The sequence below is a fragment of the Furipterus horrens genome, unplaced genomic scaffold (assembly GCF_987537825.1).
Source record: "Furipterus horrens unplaced genomic scaffold, mFurHor1.1.pri manual_scaffold_2, whole genome shotgun sequence".
Lineage (NCBI taxonomy): Eukaryota > Metazoa > Chordata > Mammalia > Chiroptera > Furipteridae > Furipterus > Furipterus horrens.
In genome coordinates this window covers 119,818,292-119,837,589 of record NW_028327172.1, presented here as the reverse complement: position 1 = coordinate 119,837,589, position 19,298 = coordinate 119,818,292, and the positions used below count along the sequence as shown (strand labels likewise).

The window sequence follows — 19,298 nt, the reverse complement described above, 5'->3', positions numbered from 1 at the left end:
TCTATGAACCCCTGAAAAAATAAGAGCCAGTGTTTTGGTATAGTCAAAATATGAGTTAATTTGCAGATACTTCTCTGATAGATACTCCTATATAGATACCCAAAAGGGACACAGTTCTTTTACCTCAGTATCCTTGTTCAGTTTCTCACCCTCTTTACCTTTTGAAAGGGATGAAAGACTTCTGCACCAAAACTATTATTTCCATTCTCCCTACAAATTAAGTTGTATATTTCACAAGCATTATATCCTGGGAGGTAAAAGTCAGCAAGTTTTCCAGAGTTTCATTTAACTTGTTTTAAAATTTACATATTAACAAAATGTAAAATGTCATGAAAACAGTATTGGACTTCAATTGAAGAGGAGATGGTTTTATTGAGAGGAGACGGTCTAGTATTATGGCTAAGGGCCAAACTACCTGGATATAAGCCCCAGTTTTGATACTGACTAGCTCACAGATTCAAGCCTGGTAAGTATTACTGGCAAGGTCTTGAGCAAGTCATTGTATTTCTCAGGGCTTACTTCTCGTGTATCTCCATCCTTGGTGTTAGGTCAGGGGTTGCCAAGGTCCTTTCTAACTCCAAATTTTCATCTAATTTTTTATATATTTCTTGTTATAAATAATAGACATAAAATTAACTTTGGGCAGACATGTAGCAATAATTTCTCTAATTTTTTCATATACCACATATATTCGATTAATAATAAAAACTACAGCTCACTGAATTAAATTACACAAAAAAAAATCACAACACAGTCTATGACTTGAAACTCACGTCTTGATTTTTTTTCTCTTTAAACTCCTTTCAAGGCAAAAGGTAATACTATTCTCTTTAGTTTTACTTGAACACAAATTGAAATGCTCAGTTCTATAAGGTAACCTAAAAGATTAAGTAATAAAAACATACTCTATTCAAAGGCTGTTTTACAATATCCATTCCATGTTAAACTAAAAACATAAGTCTATGTGTATATATAATAAGTTTGTGTATGTAGTAAAATATGTTCCAAAATGTGCATTTTGGGGAAAAATTTAACAAAAAAGGAGTAAAGTCAAAGCGTGGCCTTAGGATACGTGCCCTGGTTTGCCTAAAGGTTTCATCAAAAATCACCAAAGTTGTGCATAATTTTCACAGGGGAATAATGTAATACAGGGTATTTAAACCATAATTTTAGAGGGAGAAATAAACAAGGACAAGTATCATCGTGTTCAGAGAACAAGAGAAATTTCAACCCTCTATCTATTTTAACTTGATCTGTTTAATCCTACAATTTTCAGAACTTGGAGATTTTTGTCTTAAGAAGTTAAATTTCTTTTCACCTGCTGCAAATTACAGTTGAAATCTGCAGTAATTTCTGTATAGCAATGAATTAATTTTTGGTCATATTGTACATTTTCTCTTTATGCTTAGCATCTTAAATAATATATCATTTACCAGTTACACTCAGATTATTACAAAAATCACTTACTCTTTCCGTTTCCAGTACTTAAAATGAAGTGCTGTTGCAGCTAAAAGTGGGAGAATTTTTCTTTCTGAATGCTTTCAAAAATTAAGATTGATTACTTTAGTTTCTTATTAGTAAATGTAATTTTCTTGCACAAAAGTTAGAAATGGAAGAAAAGGTAAAAGAGCAAATTTAAATTATAACCAATACAAGTGTCTAAAATTTTGCTGAACAAGAGCATAACCACTAATTACATGTGGCAAGTAAGCACTTAAGATCGGGCCAATCTGAATTGACTTAAGTACAAAAAAAAGAATTTAAAATATTTTCTTAATTTTTATTGCTTACATGGAAAAATGATAATATTTATTTAAATAAGGTGCTATTTTTATAAGTCCCTTACATTCTACTGGAATTTTCATTTATACTTTAGACAGTTGAAAAATCTAAAGCAAAAGCATTAACTTTCCATTATTCCCTTTAGAATAAATGAACAAGGTAATAGTTGATAATCCCATTTATATCTCTGTAGCTTTGGTGAACAGTAATAATATTATAAAGGCATCATGAAGCTACTCTAATCCAAACCTAAATTCCAAATCACAACTCATTAAAAAGTGTGCCACTGTAAAGCCAAATGGATAATTTATGGGAAGAAAATAAAATCTTTTAGGATAAGTACATTTTGTACTTAACCAAAACAAGTCTATTAGAAGTATATTTTTTTAAAGTTTGATTACTACTTTTATCTCCTACAAGTGGTGCATGCTAATTTGCTTTTGAAGTTATTTTAGTTTTATTAACAGGTGACAAATGTTATTTGGGTCATGCTAAGGTTTCTTTCTTTTTTGCTTGCTTCCTGGGGTTTTCAGATTTTTTTGTTTGGCTGATTGGGCTTCATGTTTGATTTTATTTATCTTTTTTGTTTTGTTGGGTTTTTTTGTTGTTGGTTTGTTTTGTTTTGTACTTTTAAATAATGAGGTGTTCTGTTACAGTAGCTTGAATAACTGATCTCTCAGTCCCTTCTTACTGTGTTGGGTGATTCTTAAGTAGTAATTCGATACTTTTTTTTTTTTTTGCTTTATTAACTATTGGTTTGCTCTGTTACCTGTCTGTTCACATGCTCTTACAGATGCAACTAATTCATGAAATTTCGAACTTAAAGAATTTAGTTAAGCATGCAGAAGTGTATAATCAAGATCTTGAGGTGAGCATTTATGTTGGTATGTCTACTGATAAGGATCTGAAAACTAAAACAAATGATACGTATTGAACGTGATTTCAGAAAATAAAAGGAATTATATTTTATAAATGTCAACTTTCTGAATTTTACTATCTAGCAATTTAAACTGTTAAATTTAAATTCTTTTTAATCCCTTAGAATTCAAATACAATTAAATTGTCTTACTCTCCTTTGGTTTTTTTAGAATGAACTAAATGCAAAAGTAGATCTGCTTAGAGAAAAAGAAGACCAGATTAAGAAACTACAGGAATACATAGACTCTCAGAAGTCAGAAAGTATGAAAATGGACTTGTCATACTCATTGGTAAAAATCAGGATTATTTTGTTGTGTGATCATTTTATATTTATTGTATACCTTCATTATTATCATCATAACAAATGCTTATATTGAGCCAACTATGTGCTAAGCATTGTCTTAACTGTTTACAGTATTTTATTTTATTCTTGTCCATAACCCTATAAGAGATTGAGACTAAATTGGGAACATTACCATTTTTACTGATAAAGACCCATTCATCCAGAGTTGAGTATATTATCCTTTGAGTGAATGTAAATAAATTAGTGATGAGCTTCTATTCACAATTAGTAATTAAAAAAATATTTTTAATTTTTCAATTTGTTTTATACAAATGCAGGCAGAAAGGCATAGTCAATATCCTCAGGTGAGCACTTAGTAGTTAAGTAGAATTGATAGAGAATAGCAAGCAGAATTGTTCAGTCTTTAAAAATTGTTTATCTCTTCCTCTTTATTTATTTCACTCATTCATTCACTCATTCATTCATGCATTTGTTCATGTATTAATATTTTGCCAAGGTTGAAATTATGTAAGCTAAAGTCATTTTAACTGCCTCTTCTCTCTACAAAGGGGACTTCTGGTTTTTTTTCATGTATTTATAGATCATTTGCATTTCCTCTTCACTGGGTTGCCTGTTTATATTTTTTTCTTTATTTTCCTATTGGATTGTTTTTCTTTTAAATTTATGAATTAATATCCTTAATTTTAATTATTAACTACTCATCTGTCATGTTTTGGAGCATATAACTTAAAATAAAAATGCATTGGGAACTTTAGCATGCTAGCTGAACAAAAATGTGTTAACGTTTTCTAACTCTGAAAAAGTTAGATTTCATTAAATCCTTTTTGTCCTGTGTTTAGGAAGACACTGAAGACCTAAAACAAAAGAAGCAGACTCTGCTTGATGCTGAAGCTGTAGCCCTTGATGCCAAGAGAGAATCAGCCTTTCTTAGGAGTGAGAATCTGGAGTTGAAAGAGAAAATGGTACATGATTTTTGCAATATTTATAATAAAACGTTTGTAATGATCAATATATTTTTTGTGAATTTGCAATGCTTCTCTCAACAGAAAGAACTTGAAAGTTTATGCAGGCAAATGGAAAATGATAATCAGTTATATCAAAGTCGGTTGGAGGCAAAAAGGAAAATACAGATCGATCTGGAGAAAGAGTTACAATCTTCTTTTAATGAAATAACAAGACTCACCTCCCTTACAGATGGCAAAGTTCCAAAAGGTATTTTGTAATTTCAGACCACCTATTTGTAAATCTGACTTTCTATAAATATATACCTAAAGGATTTTGCAACTATATTCCAATGATTAAAAATCCATTATTCTCTGACTTTTAAAAACTTAATATTAACTTTCAGTTCATATCAGTATGTATAAATGTTCCCATGGACTTCAAATCATAAGGATTAAAAATAACTTCTCAAGTAAATTGGAACTATTAACATGTATGGTGGTGGATAGACTTTGGGAGGGTAATCACTTTGTAGTGTATACAGATGTCAGATTACCATGCTGTACACCTATAACATATTTTTTTTAACTGCATATTAACAATTAGATTAGCTGTTTATCAACATTGGTTCTTTTTAAAATAAATTTTATATAATCTGATTAAAAATTTAACTGTGTATAATTTAACTTGAGCCAGTAACTGCAGGCTCTTTATTTAATTTACCAATAATTTCCTAGCTTTGCTCTGTAATTTGGAATTGGAAAGAACAATTACAGAACTCCAGAAAGAACTGAAGAAAGAAGTGGAAGTAAATGAAGCCTTGCATAAAAAAGTTAATTTGCTCTCAGAATTGACATCTTTACCCTCAGAAGTAGAAATGCTAAGGAAAGAGGTAAACACATTTTTAAGCAAATAATTCTTATTTTGATGGTAAAGTTAAACAAAATATACTGTTAAAGAGATGCGACAATAAAAACATTGCCATTTCTCAATCAAATCTTTACTTAATTTCAGTGTCTTTTTTTTGCAGAAAAAAGTTGTTTTTCTGAAAACTGCTTCAGTAGGTCATGCATTGTTAACATAACTAAGTACTCCTTTTTTCCCCATAGATAAATGATAAATCTGAAGAGCTGTATCTCATAACATCAGAAAAAGACAAGTTGATTTCTGAATTAACTCATAAGGAGAGTAAAATTCAAGATTTACTTAAAGAAATTGAGAAAACTAAAGATGACCTAGCATCTTCCCAGTTAAATTATAAAAGGATGCATCAAGAATTCCAAGATTTTAAAAATTTTCATATTGAACTTGAACAAAAGTATAACATGGTCCTTGAAGAGAATGCACGAATAAATCAGGAAATAGAAAATCTGTCTAAACACAAAACCCAAGAACTTCATCAGAATCAAGAGGGTTTAAATGAAGTGGAAGAGCTAAAGGAACAATTAGAAAGTAGAGATTCTAGGCTGCAAACTGTAGAAAGGGAGAAAGTACTGATTACTGAGAGGCTTCAACAAACCTTAGAAGAAATAAGGACTTTAACCCTAGAAAGAGATGACTTCAGACAACGCCAAGAGAGCCTGCAAATGGAGAGAGACCAACTCAAAAGTGACATTGAGGATACTGTACACATGGTAAGGTTTTGACTGATTAAGCGTTGAAAACTCAGAGCCTCTTTAAAAACATTATAGGAGCCATCGATTATTATTTATGATCAAGTAGAAACTACAAAACTATTTTCATTGTTTCACCTTATTCTAATGAAAATGGTTTCTTATTTCTCTGACAAAGAACATAGACACCCAAGAACAATTACGAAATGCTCTTGAATCTTTGAAACAACACCAAGAAACTGTTAACACACTGAAAATGAAGATTTCTGAGGAAAGGTCTAATAATTTGCATATAGAGGAAAACATAGGAGAAACTAAGGATGAATTTCAGGAAGAGGTAAAGAGCTGTTCATAGTTTTCATATACTTATATATAAGCTTTCTGTTTAACCTCACTTAAGTACATGATGGTAATCTCAATGAAAATAACAATAATTCATAAACTTCACCCTAATATCTTCAAAGTAATTTGAAATATAACTGCTTAAAGTTAATTTGAAAAGGGCAAAAAGTATTAGTTCAAACTTTGAGCTGATATTTTCTGAAGCCTGATATACTTTAAACACCTTTAAAAATCCATTCTGAATTCTAGGAAGGTAAGACAGATGGAGCTTATTATTAATTATAGCTAAAATATTTACTTTATGTCAGATTTTTATATACTAAAGTTGTTTAGAGTTCACTATAAAATCAATCTGTGTATCATATTTATGTCTATTTCTAGGTCTTCAGACATAACTTTACTATTAAGTGCTTAAATCTTACCTTAATATATTCTAGAAAGTATGGTTCATTTTCTCTGAGACCTTAGGAGAATAACTGCTTTACTAGTTATTTATTTAATACACAAGAAAGGCTAGGATATTAATGATATTTTTTTTTAAGGGAGGTGTGCCTGGGCCAGTGTGGCTCACTCAGTTGATTAGGCATTAGCCCACAACCTGAAAGGCTGGGGGTTCAATTCTCAGTCTGAGCACATACCTAGGTGTGAATTCCCTCCCTGGTTGGGAAGCAGTTGATGTCTCTCTCTCACATCAATGTTTCTCTCCCTCTCTCCTTCCCTCCCTTCCTCTCTCTAAAAATCAGCGAGCATGTCCTTCGTGGAGGATAAAAAAAAAGGATATAAATTATAGTAGTGTGTTAGGGCTGCCATAACAAAATATCATAGACTATGTGGCTAAAACAATAGAAATTCATTATTTCCTAGTTGTAAAATCTAGAAGTCCAAGGTTAAGGTACCTGAAGGTGCCTGAAAATTCTGTTTCTGAAGAAGCCTCTCTTTCTGGATTGCAGTGTCTTTTTCTGCATCTTCTCATTATCGTTCTTCTGTGCACTTGGGCTGAGAAAGTATCTGGTATCTCTGCCTCTTAAAATATACCAGTCCTGTGGGATAAGGGTTCCACCCTTATGAACCCATTTAACCTTAATCACCCTCTTTAAGTGCCATATCTCCAATAGTTACAATGGGGGTTGGACTTCAATGAATTTTAGGACAAAATTCAGTCCATAAGGATGTAATTGGAAACAGAACCAAAAATTGCTCATAAATACTTAGAAACTATTGAAACTGAGTTTCAGAGAAGATAACGTTTTTTCTTAAATATTCAGAATTATTTAGAAAAAGCGATGCCGTGTTAGAAAGGATGAAGCTAAAAATACTTTTTTTTTCCTTCTTTAAATCTGTTCCTTCAGCATCTCATAAGGTATTATTATGTTCCTCACTTATTCAGTCAGAAATCTGGGGGTCATCCCGCTACCATCCCTCCCTTCCCACTCATTCTGTAATCCCAATACCAAACCGTGTGGATTTTGAGGTGAGTGTATGTGAAATCCTCCCACTTTTCTCTCTACATGGCTAGCACTGTAATCCAAGCCACCATTCTTTGTTTCCCTGACTGTCTGCAGTAGCCTCCTAACTGATCTCCCCACATTCATTCTTATACTTCTCTAATTTATTCTTCATTCTAAGCCCAGGCAATCTTTTCTTCTTAAAACACTAATAGTGAATCGTTACTCTTTACATAAAGACCAGAATGCTTTGTGAGGCCTAGAGGCCCTGGATCCCAACCCCTACTGGCCTCTAGCATGATTTCAGGTCTCTCTTCCTCCTGTTTATTGTGCTCCAGCAACTGTAGTCTGTTGCTCTTCCTTAGCTAAAGGCTTTCAGATGTTCTGGTCTCCCTACTTGCAGTTTTACCAGTTTTACCATACCCCCACCACCACCACCACTCACTGTAGGTTAGCTTTTCCACTAATACCTTAGGAGAAACCAGTATTTCTGTTTGGTAGGATTTGGTATAATGTCTACTTTCCCCCTAAAGTGTCTCAAAACTGCAGAGGTCCTGTACGTCTCATTTCCTGTTTTATCTTTAGCCTTTAATAGCACACTGAAATCACTGGGCCTCAATAACTAAGTACTAAATACCTGCAGAATGGAAGAGTAGGGAGGTGGGAAGATTGCTCTATAAATGAGCCATTAAATCCTAGCTTAGTTGTTTTAGGAAGTATCCTAATATCTTTTCTCCTAAAATAAAATAAAGCATTTTTGGATATCAACTGTATTATTTTATGATTCTCTTAAGATCCAAGAAGCTCAAGACATACAAGAGCAGTCCTTTAATAAGGAGAAAGACAGTGAGACTAAGAAAATAATCAGTGAGATGGAGCAACTGAAGAAGCAACTCAAAGCTAAAGAGTCAGCGCTGCTAAGATTAGAAATGGAAAACCTCAAGTTGTCTGAGAGACTTCAAGAAAGTCATGAGGAACTGAAATCTATAGCTAAAGAGAGAGATGATCTACAGAGACTGCAGGCTGTTCTTCAGTCTGAAAACGACCACCTCAAAGAAAACATGGAAGAAACCATAGCCAAAGTAGGTTGCATTCTTTTCCCTATGTGTGGTTTTCTTTTAAGTATTTTGTAACCAAATATTTTTATAGAAACTAAACCTTTGGAAAAAGGAATTAGAATGTAATGATTATCATGTTTCTATTAATTTCTTCTAATAAAGCACCTAGAAACCAAAGAGCAACTTAAAGTTGCTCATTGTCATCTGGAAGAACAGGAGGAAACTATTGATAAACTGCGAGTGAATCTTTCAGAGAGGCACACTGAACTACCAAGCTTTCAAAAGGAATTAGAAACAACCAATGATGGATTACAGGAAAAGGTAAATTGAGGGTAAAGGAACAGTAGGAAAAAACCTGAGGGAGGTAGCTAACTGAATTACAAAAACTACTTACTGTTTACATACTAAATTGTTTTGGAGAGCATACTGGGTTTTTTAATATATATATTTCCAAAATAAAACCTGGAATTATCTTCTGGAGGGTGGGCTGCTTGTATTATAGGCTTCCCCGCTAGGTGAGTGCTCTGTGAACCAATCTGTATGAGTGTATCACTTGGTGGTGTTTTGAGAGGCTGTGTTCAGCTTCAGTGAATATTTTTGAAGACTCTTTCAATGTGTTTGCCCATTTCATGATGGGTGATTTACCAGTGCACCTGCCCACGCTGTGCTGAGTGTTCAGCAGTTTCTGACCAAAAATGGGATGACCCCCATGCCCCATTCTCCCTATTCACCTAATCTTTCCCTGGATGAAAAAAGTCCTCAAAGGGAAACAGTTTGCTGATGTGGAAGAGGTGAAACAAAAAACAGCAGAAACAGTAAAAGGCATCAGAATTGATGAGTTCAAAAACTGTTTTGAGCAGTGGGAAAAACGTCTCAATAGGTATAGTCCATCAAATGGAGAGTACTCCCAAGGTGACTGAAGTTTAAACATGTAAGAATAAATATACAATTTTTTTATAAATAAATTCCAGGTTTTTTTTTGTCCCCCCTCATACATATGCATATATATATATACACACATAAAAAACACACATATATGCATACATGTATATACATATATGCACATAAGCATATGTTAATATGTGTATGTAATTTTTGGCTATTATTATTTTAAGATGCAAGGGCTTCATGAGAAACAGGAACAATTTATTTGCATCAAAGAAATCAGTGAGACTCAGGAAAAATTAAGTGAACTGGAACAATTAAAGGAGCGACTCAAAGCCAAAGATTCATCACTGGAGAGCACAGAGAGTGAGAGGCTCAAGTTAACTCAGAGACTTCAGGAAACTCAAGAAGAAATAAAAATTATAATTAAGGAAAGAGATGAACTGAAAAGGGTGCAAGACGCCCTTCAAATGGAAAGAGACCAACTCAAAGAAAGCAATAAAGAAATTGTAGCTGAAGTAAGTTTCCCTCTTCTGATGTTTTTTTGGATACAAAAGTGATGTTGTGGTGATAATGATAATGCTCACTATTTAAGTTTTATTCATTTTGCTCCAATCATAAAGGGACAGAAAATCAAAGAGGAACTAAAAACTACTTACATTATTCTGAAGGAGTACCAAGAAACTATTAATACAAGAGATATTTCAGAGGAGATAGATCAAGGAACACATATCCAGAGAGAGTTAGAAAATTCAGATGCTGAATTATGGGGAAAGGTAGGTCTTATTAAATTGGAAAATGACATCTGATTCTTGTGTTTCTCATATTACTATGGAAGAAAACAATACGTACATTAAACTAAGTATAAAGATGATTGACTTAATTTAAAAAGTTATCCTTTTTCCTAAAAACTCTTGAGTATGCCCTAACTTGTCTTATGATTTTCTCAGATTCAAGAATTTCAGGAAAAAGAACATCAGCTTCTTAGGATGAAAGCTGTAAATGAGACTCAGGAAAAAATGTGTGAAATGGAACACTTGAAGAAGCAACTTGAAACCCAAAAGTCAACTCTGGAAACCCTAGAAATGGAGAACATAAGGTTAACTCGGAGACTCCATGACAACCTTGAAGAAATGAGATCTGTTACAAAAGAAAGAGATGACCTCAGGAGTGTGGAGGAGACTCTCAAAATGGAGAGAGACCAGCTCAAGGAAAACCTAAGAGAAACTGCAATTAGAGTGAGTTAGCATCTTTTCCCCTTCTAGTAAATATGATATTGTGTCCCAAAAGAGCCATGGGTGATAGGGTCAGTGGGAGTGTAAAATTGGTCCAACGTTGGGGAAGGTTGAAGGAGGAAAGCAGGGTATATTTGGTAATATCTTCCAAGTATTTTAGTGGGCTTATTAATTGACCCACAAAATTCAGTTGTAGCTATTTATCCAGCACACATTAGCATGATTGCGCAAAGTTATTTGTATAATAGTCATTGCAGCAAGTTGCAATAACAAAATTTTTTTTTAAATAGAGAAAATTCTAACTGTCCATTAGTAGGGGACTGATTAAATAAGTGCAGCACATTCAGACCGTGGACTCCTAGGCCACAGATAGAGAATGCGGGAGAGTTCTGGTGCTGATTTGGAAGTATCCTAATAGGGAAATTGTAGAGTAGTATACCTAGCATGTATACACATCTGAACATCACTTAGAGGATAGGCACTGGGAGGCATAAGAAGGGAGGGGAATTTGTACTGCTTACCCTATATGCACTTTCCTACATGTAGTTTGAATTGTATTACGCTGAATATATTATTTTTATTTCTCTAATAATAAAGGACCTGGAAAAACAAGAGGAATTAAGGATTGCTCACAAAGATCTGAAGGAGCACCAGGAAATTACTGATGAACTCAGAAGGTTTATTTCTGAGAAGACAGATGAAATATCAAATATACAAATAGATTTAGAAAACAAAAACAGTGCCTTAAAAGCACAGGTATTTCTTTTAAGTTGTTACCTAAGTAACAGTTTGAATCAAGTCTTTTGTGTAATGAAATAGGATATGAATTAGCCTAAAATAGAGAACAGGTAGAGATTTGACTATATAATTTAGAAAATGTTGTTTAGCTTTTTATCAATATCTGTTTGCATTTTAATTTATTGTGTGATTATTTCAAGAGCCAAGAACTTCAGGAGAAAGAACATCAACTCCTGAAGGTAAAAAATGATCTCAGGGAAAATATATATCAAACAGAGCAACTGAAGAAGCAATTGGAGGCCCAGAATTCAATCTTGGAAAGTGTAGAAACAGAGAAGTTAAGGTTGACTCAGCAACTTCATGAAAACCTTGAAGAAATAAAATGTGTTACTGAGGAAAGAGATAGCCTAAGAGGAATGGAGGAAACCCTCAAAATGGAGCGAGACCAGTTCAGAGAAACAGAAGCTAAGGTCAGTTACACTCATACCTCTTCCTGGTGAACCCTTCTTTGATGTACACATGCACAATCACACACGTAAACCACAAGGCTATTTGGTGTAGTTTAACCTTAATTATCCATCAGAAGGGAACTAGGTAAAGATAAGGAGTATGTCAGAATACTCTGCAACAGGTTAAAAAAATAGATTCAAGTGTCCTAATTAGGAATTTCAAAATAACTCTTAGTGGGAAAAGTGAGCTGTAGAATAGTCTGCGCATAATGTGTTTGCCTCTGGAAAGCAGGAAAAGGAGAAGGTAGTGGGCAAGGGAGGGCAGGAGAGGGAAAAGCTAACTTTCTAACAATAAAAATGTAAATTAAGAAGTAATAGTTTTATTATTTGTTACTAAGAAAATGTATCACTGTCATTAAAAAAATACTAGTTAACATTAAGGTAAGTCACTTTTCTTAAAATTTCTCTAATGATAAAGAATCTAGAAAAAAGAGGAGTTAAGAATTGCTCACATGCATCTGAAGAAGCTCCAGGAAATTTGATGAGCTCAGAGAGATTGTTTTTGAGAAGACAGGTGAAATATCAAATGTGCAAGTAGCTTTAGGAAATTTAAACACTATTAAAAGAAAAGATTGGGGTGGGAGGGCTTTGATTAGATAGCTGATTCATTTGTGCCTAAAATCCATTGGGGATATAAAATGGTTTAGCTGGAAAACAACTTGGCAGATTCTACTAGCACTAAACACTTATCAGCCTATGGCTCAGTATAACTGCTCCTTGGGTATGTACCTAAGAGAAGAGTGCATACTTCAACCTAAAGATAGTAACAGCAGTGTTCATAGCAGCTCTAATCATAATAGAGAAAAACTGAAAACAACCCAAATGCCTATCAACAAGAAAATGGGTAAATACATTGTGATTTATAAGAACAAAAGCAGGCAAAATTTATCTAGGACGAGAAAAGCAGCATAATGGTTGTAGCATGGGAAATTTAGGAACGTCATCGGGTTTCAGAAAGGTTCTATATTTTAATCTGGTTTGTAAGTACATAGATGTATACATATATGAAGAATAATTGAGCTATATACTGAAAAATAAAGCACTTAATTATACTTCAAAAGAAAATAATTTCTGAGTGGAATTATGTAGAGTATTCATAAGAGCAACATGGGAAAACTTTTTTTGATTGATTTAGGAACTATACTTTATCCTTCCCTTAAAAGCCATCTCTATCCTAACATGTTATTTTATGATCATCTTAAGATCCAAGAACTTAAGGCAAATGAACATCAACTCTTGAAGTTAAAAGAAGAGGTCGGTGAGACACTGAAAAAAAATTCTGAAATGGAGCAATTAAAAAAACAATTCAAAGCCCAAAGTTTAACTCTGGATAAAATAGAAATGGAGAACTTAAATTTAGCTCAGAAACTTCATGAAAACCTTGAAGAAATGAAATCTGTAATGAAAGAAAGAGATAATCTAAGAAGAGTGGAAGAGATTCTCAAACTGGAAAGAGACCAACTCAAGGCAAACCTACAAGAAACCATAGCTAGAGTGAGCTGTTCTCCTTTTCTCTATCCAGTAAACATGTTTTTAACACAAGAGGCTTACTTCTTTGAAAATATATGATACTGTTGTTGAAATGTAAATGTTATATAATCTTTTAGGAAGATGGTTTGACATATCTTATTAAAAACTTATCATCGTGTGCATTTGCTATAGCAATTCCACTTCTACAGATTTATCCTACCAGTATATTCACCCATATGGGTAGAAATACAGTAGTGTTTACTGCAACATTGCAACCCAAGTGTCCACCAAGAAAGTATTGGCTAAGTGGGGCTCATCTGAGTAATGGAATACTACTCATAAGAATGAGGCATGTGATACTGATTCAGAAACATGTCCAAATGGTATGAAAGGTGAAAAGAAAGTGGCAGAGGTCAAAAGGGAGCAGGGCTGGGGTGGGGGAAGCTCCACACAGGAACTTTTACTTTATAGCCTTCTGCGCTGTTATAATTTAGTGGTGGAATGGTGGTTGTTTTTACCTATAAGCATACATTTTTTAGATTTTGTTTAATTGTTCATCAGTAAGAAAAGGCAATGTTTCTTTATATTATCATTTCTCAATTTCTTTTAATAAAGGAGCTGGAATCACAACAGGAACTAAAAATTGCTCATATGCATTTGAAAGAGCACCAAGAAACTATTAATAAATTCAGAGGAAAAGTTTCAGAGAAAACAACTCAGACTTCAAATATGCAAAAGGATTTAAATAAATCAAAAGATGCTTTACAGAAAAAGGTATGTGTTGTTTTGTTCTTTTGGGAGTGTCCAAAATTATTTGTGAAATAAGAAAGGATATAGATACAGATATGTAGACATAGAATGTGTATGTACATATATAATAAATAGACACTAGTTTACTTCCTTGAAGGAGCTCTATTTCTATTCTAACTTGTTTTATAATTATCTCAAGATACAAGAACTTCAGAAAAAAGAGCTTCAGCTTCTCAGAATGAAAGAAGTTGTCAATAAAACTCATAAAAAAATGAATGAAATGGAACGATTGAAGGAGCAATTTGAGGCTCAGATTTTATCTATGCAAAGTGTGGAAATGGATAACTTACACTTGACTAAGAAACTTCATGAAAGCCTTGAAGAAATAAGAATTGTAGCTAAGGAAAGAGATGAGCTAAGGGGGATAAAAGAGTCTCTCAAAATGGAAAGAGACCTATTCAGAGAAACCTTAAGAAAAATGATAGCTAGAGTGAGTTCAGAATCTTCCCTTATCTAGTAACTATTTGTAAAAGTCAAGTTTGGGTTTTTTTTTTCTTTTCTTTTTTTAATTTTTCTTTCCATCACCATTTATCCCTGCCATCATCCCTCTGCCTCCACCACTGCCCCTCCCCCACCGCTCCCACAGTCACCACACTGTTGTCATGTCCATGAGTTCATTCTTTTTTTTCTCTTTTTTGCTCATTTTTTGAAAAGGGTAACTGATTTGTTTTCTTGTTTTTCTGCAATGTCTACACAATAAAGGGTAATGGGGAAACTATTACATAATTTTTTATACCAATAGGAAATACAATATTCTTTTAAAAAAACCAAAATTTCTTAAAGGGATTTAAAATCAAGAAATAGTATTCGTAATGGAGAAATATTTGAAGGACTCAATTTATAAAAGGTTAACTATCCCATTTCTCTACCTCTACATGATAGAGTTTTAGACATGGACTCTTGTTAATGAAGTTAGAAGGAAAAAGACAAGATGAATACAGAAAAGGGAAGTAATTCTAGTATGAGTGTTTAAATTGAATATCAAAAAAACAAAATTCAGACAAGAAATTGTATGAAATCTATAAAAAATCTTTTTTGTTTTGTTTCAGTAATAAAAAATAAAGTGGAAAATAATAGCATTTGCAATCTCAATAGAAATATCTCAAGGGAGAATCATCTTTATTTTGACCCTAACTAAATTTACAAAGAGATTTAAATCACTCAACAAATATTGTATTGAACAATTAGTCATTCTTTTAGGTACTATCATGAACAAGATAAAAGGGAGAAAATATTTCGTATGTTACAGAAATACAAAATGTAAACAGGATATGTGTTTTCTTTTTCAAAGTGCTAGGAAGAATATATTAGTAGGGCTTGGAACACCATAAACGGTATAGATGATTTTGCCAGTATGTCTACTTGGCAGCAATTATTCTTATTCAGAGATTTGGAAAAGTAGAAACCAGAGATAAATATAAAACCTAATTTGCAACTATGAAGATTACAGGAACAAAATCTATCTCTGAAAAGTATGTAGTTCTCTAATTCTTTATTTTCCCAATGAATTGAGGTCACTCACTACAAGACTTAGTGGTACTATTATTTATTCTCTGACCATTTTTAACATTGCTTTTGAATTATAAGTGTAATATCTCATTTAACTATTGAGACTTGATATATAATATGTAATTGAAAAGTATAAGTAGACATTACTGTGAATGTAGTTTAGCTGATGCTTTATTTCTTTCTGTCAAAGCAGGATCAACATAATGACAAAGAGGTAGTAAAATATGAAAAAAAATTATTATGTGATGGAAAAGAGAACCTTACAGAAAACCTGAGAGAAAAGTGCTTTAGGATAAAAGTAAGTACCCCCATTAAAATTGCAAATCAATAGTGGTACCCGTCAAAGGACTACAGCAGTGATTTTCAACTGGTGTGCCACAAAATTTTTAAAACATGCAATACCTGACTATTTAGTCAGGGGCACTGACCTCTTTTCCCTTAGACTGACAAATAAAAAAAATGACAACAGTCAACACAACAATAGCCGTCCAGTGTGAATGAATCAAAATTATACCAATTTGTTTTGTCAGATCAGCAAAAAAATGTAATATATTTTTTGGTGTGCTACAAAATTTTAGTAATTAGTTTATATGTGCCATGAGATGAAAAAGGTTGAAAATCGCTGGTCTATGGAATCAGAGGACCCTCCATGGAATGAAAAGATAATACTCAAATGTTTCTAAACTTCCTGGTGCAGGTATGTATTTTCACATATATACATACATAAACAAAACATTGGGGGCTGGTGATTTTAAGGCCTCACTGGAAGGATGATATTTGAGTGAATACCTGAAAGAGAAGAGGGTTGAGCCATACAGGTTTCTGCAGGACAAGCAGCCTTGGCAGAGGGAACATACAAAAAGCTCCTGTGGACAGCTTGTTGGGTGGGTTCCAGGAACATCATGAAGGGAAGCTAGTAAGAAATGAAGTCAAATGAGGTCAGAGAGTTAAAGGGGAGGAGGCAGGATATGGGCCCTTAAAAAGACTTGGGGTTTTACTCTGAAAGAGATGGAGATCCATTGCACTGTTTTGACCATTTGAGAGACATGATCTGACTTACATTTTAAAGGGGTGACTCTAACTGTTGTGTTGACCATTTGTAATCCAGGCAAAAGGATGGTGGCTCAGCCCACAATGGTAGCAGTGAAAGTATTGAGAAGTGTTTGAAGTCAGTATATAGACGGTAAAACCAGCAAGATTTACTGTCACCTCTATTAAAATGCAAGATCCCCAAAGACTTTTGTATTTAGCACAGTCCTGATGGAAGTCAGCTTTCTGTACATATTTATTAAAAGTACAAGTGAATGACTTCTCCATACCATAATGTGATTTATCCTAAGGTCAAAGACAAGAATCCCTTCCCCAACATTCCAAATTAATGAACATCTAACTAGATTTTCTTTAAATTATGAAAAAGAGAGCTCATTAATGTCAAAGCAGCCTGAACTAAACATGTTATTTATTATATGATTGTTTTAACTTGAACCTAACATGTTCTTTCACTTACACTCAAACCACTATGTCACCTACATTACTTCTAGTCATTTAAGCTGATGGGCCCAGGTCTGTTGAGTGTCTACCACATGCTAGGGACCATATTAAGTGCTTTATCTCATGAGATAAGTTTTATTACTTTATTTATAAACAAAGAAACTGAGGTTGAGAGAGGAATTTTAGTCGTATTCCAAGGTCACATACTAGTAAGTTGGTAGACTGAAGATTTGAAAACAAATCTAAATTTAAAACTTGGATATAGAAGTATTTTTATGAATATTTTATCTCCTTTAACGTATAATGTGTGTATATTTTATAGATTACATAGATATAGATACAGATAGTATGAAATATTTTACTTCATTCACCTAGGAAACTTTGTGGCAGTTATTATGGCCTTCATTTTGTAGTTGAGGAAATGTCTCAATGATTTCCCTGCTCAGGAAGTGGCAGCGCTAAACCTTGAACCCTGTAAAAGGTTAGAAAACTCAAATTCTGGGCAAATAGAAAGGTGTGGAAAGGCTCTGTCTAGCAAATAGCATTTTTATACTTGGTTGTTTTATCTCCTGACTCACACTGCCTATTTTTAACATATGGCAGCATTCAGCCTTAAGCTACAATACATACTAGGTTGAATTCATTCAGATTTCTTTTTAAACTTTGTAAATGCTCATTCAAATCATGGATGTTTAAGAGACTAAAAGAAAATATTAAAATGATAAAAATGGTTATTTCTGGTTTTCTTATATATGTTTAATTTTTTAATTTTCACAATAATTATGTATTATTTCCATAATCCAAAAGCAATAATTTCAGTTTCATTTTGTTTTGTTTTTTAAACACAATGGTCTTGACTTATTCCCCTACAGAAAATGTTAAAGCATAAGCTTTGTTACAATTCTAAGACTAGAACTACTTATTGTTAAATCAGAATCGTTTATTAAATTCAGTGAATTCTAATTTTCTTTAGGAGCTTCTGAAAAGATACTCAGAGACAGATAATCATTATGAGTTCTTACATAGATTGTCCCTTGACTTGGAGAAAGAGATTGAAACCCAAAAAGAGCTTTCAATTAAAATAAAAGCAAACCTCTCACTTCCATATTCACAAACCAAACAGATTCAAAAACTTCTCACTGTAAATGAAAGGTGCTCCATGGAATTCTACAGAGTCATGAAGAATCTTAAGGTAACACCTTTTTAGTAATATCTTTGTGAACATTGCTATAAATTTTGGTCACAAACCAGTGTAATGTGCTGCTTTGCGAGTTGACGTATTTGCTTAGTTTACATACTACTGACTGAATTAAAGATGACACGGGCCTAAGAATTGCATGCACAACATTCTCAGTGCACCTAGGATCTGATAATTAAACAAAACCTGAGCTCTGCCTATGGTCCTAGACACTGTTAAGGTGCTCGGGAGACAGGTATGAAAAACATATCAAGTATTTCATAGTCTAGTGGGTAAGGCAGACATATAGACAGGGAATAGTAAATGCAGTGATAGAAGCATGTGCACGTTATATAACATACAAGAAAAAAAGTTAAAGAAGATAAGACTAGTTAAAGAAAGACTTAGGCAATAAAGCTTCATTTTGCAAATAATGGGGAGCCACTGGAAGACAGAAATTAAAGAAATATTTAGAATCTTAAAATAATAGGTCCATATGATTGATGGTGAAGGTAAGGGAAAGAAGTTTAGATCGCTTCCCAGGACTCGGGCTTTGCCAAGTTGGAAATATAGATGTATGGAAAAAAGAGGGTGAGGCAGGAGGAGAGATCATGTGTTTACTGCAAGATGTTCTGAGGTAGAAATACCTATGATGAAGCATCCAAGAAGAGAAATTCAGTAGGCTTTGTCAACTGATGGTCATTGGCACCAATTCAACACCACAGGAATCCCCAGTTTGGGGGTACAGTGAAGAAGGAAACTATTCAGTGCAGAAAAGCTCCATTGTGCTATAGCCCAGTGATGAAAACAGCAGAGCTGTGAGACAGCACACTTGGGACAGAGCACAGCTGTGGAAACACCATGGCTGTAGAAGAGCTGGGGGGGCCGAGCGGCCCTAGAGCCAGGCCCCTGTCCAGCTAGACAGCTCTACTCGTCAGTGGTCTGCTGTGTTCTGCTCTGTGCATTCCAGCCTGCTCTGCCCTAGTCTGCTGTGCTCCGCTCTGCGCTGCTGAGGCTTCTTCAGTGTTTCAGCTCAGCCAGGCAAACACAGTCTTAAGTCTTTAAGTGGA

The 19,298-nt window shown here is 33.8% G+C and overlaps 1 protein-coding gene across 1 annotated transcript in view; it reads left to right on the top strand.

Annotated features, from left to right (window-relative positions):
- CENPE (centromere protein E) overlaps nt 1-19,298 on the top strand; it is a 68,308-nt gene that overhangs the window by 27,501 nt on the left and 21,509 nt on the right. The window contains exons 17-34 of the mRNA XM_090266366.1: nt 2,576-2,650; nt 2,871-2,990; nt 3,844-3,966; nt 4,051-4,216; nt 4,684-4,838; nt 5,056-5,580; nt 5,738-5,896; nt 8,141-8,428; nt 8,567-8,725; nt 9,520-9,807; nt 9,913-10,065; nt 10,240-10,527; nt 11,122-11,280; nt 11,463-11,732; nt 12,975-13,265; nt 13,857-14,015; nt 15,754-15,858; nt 18,025-18,243. Coding sequence (XP_090122492.1) covers nt 2,576-2,650; nt 2,871-2,990; nt 3,844-3,966; nt 4,051-4,216; nt 4,684-4,838; nt 5,056-5,580; nt 5,738-5,896; nt 8,141-8,428; nt 8,567-8,725; nt 9,520-9,807; nt 9,913-10,065; nt 10,240-10,527; nt 11,122-11,280; nt 11,463-11,732; nt 12,975-13,265; nt 13,857-14,015; nt 15,754-15,858; nt 18,025-18,243 — 3,702 coding nt within the window. The remainder of the gene's footprint in view (nt 1-2,575; nt 2,651-2,870; nt 2,991-3,843; nt 3,967-4,050; nt 4,217-4,683; nt 4,839-5,055; nt 5,581-5,737; nt 5,897-8,140; nt 8,429-8,566; nt 8,726-9,519; nt 9,808-9,912; nt 10,066-10,239; nt 10,528-11,121; nt 11,281-11,462; nt 11,733-12,974; nt 13,266-13,856; nt 14,016-15,753; nt 15,859-18,024; nt 18,244-19,298) is intronic.